We start from the raw sequence: 5,088 nt of genomic DNA on the forward strand, positions 1-5,088 counted from the left end.
AATTAAAATATTTAATAAAAGGATTCCCAATGCAGAACGACTCAGCCCACGCAGTATTTATTATGGATCCCCATTAGCTGCTGCCAAGGCAGAAGCTACTCATCCTGGGGTTCAGCAAAATCAAGGCAGTTATACATTTTAAAGACATTACCATACATTCATAACAGATTTCACAACATATTAAGTGTGTGCCCTCAGGCCTCTACCACATATCTATAACACAAAATCCAAGCGTACATGGGTGTATTTTATCGTGTGTTTGTATGCATGTGTTGCTTCAGTGTATTTTTATCCGTTTTTTTAAATCTAATCTTACTGCTGGCATGAGTTTCTTGATGTGGAATAGAGTTCCATGTAGTACTGTGCACCTCCCATAGTCTGTTCCGGAAAGTAGTATCTTGGCAGCAATTCGAACATGAAGGCCTGATTCACGCAGTCTCCTCCGAACAGTTGATGTTGAGGTGTCTTACTTGAACTCTGTGAAACACATATTCTAAGACTGGTATCTCTATTGAACATATCCTCTGCAAGAGAGGTAACTCTGGGTCTTCCTTTCCTGTGGTGAGCCTCATGAGTCATCGTAGCTCTTGGTTTTTGAGACTAAGAACTTTGAACGTTTCTTTAAGTGCAATGTTCCGCATTGACTGACCTTCCTGTCTTAAAGTAATGGGCTGTTTCTCTTTGCATTGAGCTGTTCTTGGGCTTAAAATAACAAATAGGGCTATTTTCTGTATACCACCCCTACCTTGTCACAACTGATCGGCTCTTACGCATTGAGGAAAGAAATTCCACAAATTAAGTCACACCCGTTAATTGAAATGCATTCCATGAATCTGGTTGAGAGAATGCCAAGAGTGTACAAAGCTGTCAAGGCAAAGGGTGGCTACTTTGAAGAATCTCAATATATTTTGGTTTAAGATGTGATTCCATGTGTTATGTCATAGTTGAAAATATTAGATGAAAACCCTGGAATGAGTAGGTGTGTTCAAACTTTTGACTGGTACTGCAAATATAGTAGATCTAACCTATAGAAAGCTGATGGGATCCTCTTTCTAATAGAAGCCATGAGGCAGTTCTCAGACAATTGCATAGGTTATAGAAATGTTGCGCAACATGAGCTCATGAAATGTTTTACATTTGCATTGATGTCAGAGTGATTAGAGGGACAATAGAGTGCTGAGTACCAGGCAACTAATGACCATCACCAGCATCAGAGCTTGGAGAAGCCTAATTACTAAATGGTCACGTGGAATTTGACTGCCTTCATTTCTTGTAACTGCCGGTAATACAGTCCTACTCCTTCCTCCATTTCCCAGAAATGGACTGGTTCAGATAATCACACCAACAATAAAGTAAGTAAATCAACAGTTTAATCTCTGGATTTCTTCATGCATTTATATGGGGCGTGAATCAGTTCCTGTCGTACAGTAAAGACAACTGTCCGTCTTTTCAAAGACTTCATTCCAACGCCTTTCATCTACAATTAGACAAAAAACATTAACATCCAGAATCAGCTGCAAAGAAATAACATTTAGTGAATGAGTATGTATATACACACACCTTGGTGGAACAGTTGCTAGCAGTTGATAGCAGTGCCTGGTGGAGTCTCCGTACCCTGAATCTTCTGTCCAGTAGTGGTCACACACCAACAGTAACCTACCAGAAATAGACATGTTGCACATACAATATTTACTGTAACATTCAACTGAATTGGAGAATTTAGTGTGTGTATATGTGCGTCCGTGTTAACCTGTAGAGCCCGAACATTGCTTAGGGGTGTATCGTCCAGCGCCGTCACACGTGGGGATGTAGGCTCCAATTGGGCCATGTGTCGCGGCATATCTAGCACGCTCACAGGGGGTCATAACGTAGCATCTGGACACAGGTAACATAGATTGATTGTAATGTGGACATAACATTGCAGCACATGCATGCCGGAATCTTGGGTTGCGTCCCATATGGGCCCTGGTCAGAAGTATTTTATACGGAATATGTTCCATTTCAGATGTAACCTAGGTACTTCCTGGCTAAATACTGAAATTGCGCTACTTGTTTAAAAGCCCTGTGCAGTCAATTCAGTTTCTGTCTTTTGTATAACAGCTGATGAAACTAAGACTGAAAGTGGGGGTAAGTTGTGTCAGTGTTACTTCCTGACAATCCAATCATGCATCCAGTTGAATGATCAAACCATTCATATCAGAATACCTCAGTCCAGCATCTAGACACCAATATACATCTCTGGAACAAGAGGAGTGGCAGGTAGCCTAGCGGTTAGAGAGTTGGGCCAGTAACACAAAGGTTCCTAGTTTTAATCCCTGAATGTCAAGTTAAAATATCTGTCTATGTGCCCTTGAGCAAGACAACCTTCTCTCCAGTGTCACGGTTGATAATGGCTGCCCAAGGGACAACTGGTTATGAAACAAAACATTAATACGTACGTGTGTGAATAGGACAGATCAACACCCACTAACGTTTTTATTCAAATGTTGGTGAGTAAGTGTGAGGTACATCACTCTTACCTCCCAGAGCAAAAGCTGTGCTAACAAGCAGAATGATGGTCAATATCACCATGGTGATAGTCTCCTGAGAGGGCGAGAGAGAGAGAGAGCGAACAAGATTAGTTGAGCATTTTAAATCATCTGGAATGGCTGTGGGTACTAGAGGAGAGGTTGAGGAAACCCTGTGTTAAGTACAAAACTTATGCAACAATTGCTAAACCCAGTCCTGAGGACCCCAACAAGCGAGTATCGGCAACACGGCGCGCTACGATTCTTCCACTAAAATTCAGGTATCATCTAATCTATTGTATGTGGTTGAAGAGCCTGGCACACAGGAATATGAATCCTTCCCAAATGGCTCCTCATTCCTTATGTAGTGAACCACCTTTGACGAGGGCCCACAGTGCACTACGCAGGGAAGGGGAAGCAGACTAGATCTTGACAGAGACTTCTATTCACTACAAAGGTAACTATTAGTCTGCTCTTAAATTCAGGGGGTCGACCCACAAAAAGGGGTCATTTATAGTGCACTACACTTGACCAGGGCCACATAAGATTAACGTGCCATTTGAGAGGCAGCAAGTCTACTAAATAATATCACAAGCTCACCTTCTGCACTCTTCCAAGGGATTCACTGGTTGTCTCTCTGTTGTCTGTGAGTTATGGTCTACCTCTTCCACCTCTCCTTTTAAAGGATCTGTCACAGGTGTGACTAGTTGCCTCATTAACCCAACAAGAGATCCCGATGTCGGCCATTAGCTGGTGGTGTAAAGTACTTATGTAAAAATTCTTTAAAGTACTACTTAAGTAGTATTTTGGGGTATCTTTACTTTACTACTTCTATTTATTTCAACTTTCACTTCACTACATTCCTAAAGAAAATAATGTACTTTTTACTCCATACATTTTCCCCGACACCCAAAAGTACTCGTTAGATTTTGAATGATTAGCAGGACAGAAAAAATGGTCTAATTCACACACTTATCAAGAGAACATCCCTGGTCATCCCTACTGCCTCTGATCTAACAGACTCACTAAACACAAATGCTTCCTTTGCAAATTATGTCTGAGAGTTGGTGTGACACTGGCTATCCGTAATCAAATAAAAAACAAGTAAATGGTGCCGTCTGGTTTGCTTAATATAATGAATTTGAAATGATTTATACTTTTACTTTTGAACTTAAGTATATTTTATCAATTACATTTCATGTTGATACTTCAGTATATTTGCTGAAACTTTTAAAACTTTACTCAAGTAATATTTACTGGGTGATTTACACTTTTACTTGAGTCATTTTCTCTGAAGGAATCTTCATAGGCAGTGAAGAGAGTAGTAGAGGAAGATGGGTCCAGTTTCAAGGGATCCTGAGAGGCTCCCTGTGAGTATGCCGAGGCCAATAGAGAGTGATAGGAATAACATGTGTTTCAGTAAGGTTGGTTTCTTAGCATTCATAGCCATGGTTATCAACTGTACCGCAGAAATGGAACATAAATCACTGAAAATATATGTTGTGGCGGTAGCTGCAGATAACTCGTTGGGTTATGAGATTTTACCGCAGAAGAGTTATAAGGTGTGATGAACGATAGTGTCCCGTTTTCCCAGGCTGCCGGCCTGCTGTAGGACAAAGCCCATGCGGTAGAACTCAGCTCACGTAGACTTGCATCCTAGCCCATGTAGACTTGCATCTTCAGAGCGTAGCTGGATTGTGCGTCACATGCAATCAATCGAATCAATCAAATTGATTGATAAAGCCCATCTTACGTCAGCTGATGTCACAAAGTGCTGTACAGAAACCCAGCCTAAAACCCCAAACAGCAAGCATTGCAGGTGTAGAAGCACGGTGGATAGGAAAAACTCCCTAGAAAGGCCAGAACCTAGGAAGAAACCTAGAGAGGAACCAGGCTATGAGGGGTGGCCAGTCCTCTTCTGGCTGTGCCAGGTGGAGATTATAACAGAACATGGCTAAGATGTTCAAATGTTCATAGATGACCAGCAGGGTCAAATAATAATAATCACAGTTGTCGTCGATCATTCAGAGTATCTCTATCGCTCCTGCTGTCTCTAGAGAGTTGAAAACAGCAGGTCTGGGACAGGTAGCACGTCCGGTGAACAGGTCAGGGCTCGATAGCCGCAGCAGAACAGTTGAAACTGGAGCATCAGCATGGCCAGGTGGACTGGGGACCACCCATATCTTGTTGTTGGGGACCACCACCCATAAAAAAAACAGTTTCTGGCTAAAGAGACAAGACTAACAAGGGAAATCCATGAACTAATAGTACAGGTAGATAGCAATAAAAAAATATACTACAGAGGTACAAAATAAGTTAGAGAAAAAACAAATCGAACATGTGGAACTTATTCAAGAACAATCTAATGTAATCTATTACAAAAATAAAGCAAAGTGTATGGAATATGGAGAAAAATGCAGCAATTATTCCTGAATCTCCCATACAGGAACGCTAACAAAAATGATTTGCATAAAATCGTTACTGAAGACGGAGTCATCTATGATTCTCCCAATGATATTTTAGAAGAGGAAGCTAATTATTTTAGGCAGATGTTCACTTTTCCGTCTCATCCTTTCCCACT

General features: G+C 41.2%; 1 protein-coding gene across 1 annotated transcript; it reads right to left on the bottom strand.

The window, feature by feature from the left end:
- Positions 1–1,354: 1,354 nt before the first annotated feature.
- On the bottom strand, positions 1,355–3,142 carry sax (Saxiphilin; the record flags this gene model as incomplete). The annotated part of the gene is given in 5 exon segments (NM_001146552.1): positions 1,355–1,477; positions 1,561–1,656; positions 1,751–1,875; positions 2,520–2,583; positions 3,108–3,142. Coding segments are annotated over 2 exon segments (195 nt in total). The 3' UTR covers positions 1,355–1,477; positions 1,561–1,576.
- Positions 3,143–5,088: the final 1,946 nt, after the last annotated feature.

Source organism: Salmo salar, unplaced genomic scaffold (genome assembly GCF_905237065.1).
Source record: "Salmo salar unplaced genomic scaffold, Ssal_v3.1, whole genome shotgun sequence".
In the NCBI taxonomy this organism is placed as follows: domain Eukaryota; kingdom Metazoa; phylum Chordata; class Actinopteri; order Salmoniformes; family Salmonidae; genus Salmo; species Salmo salar.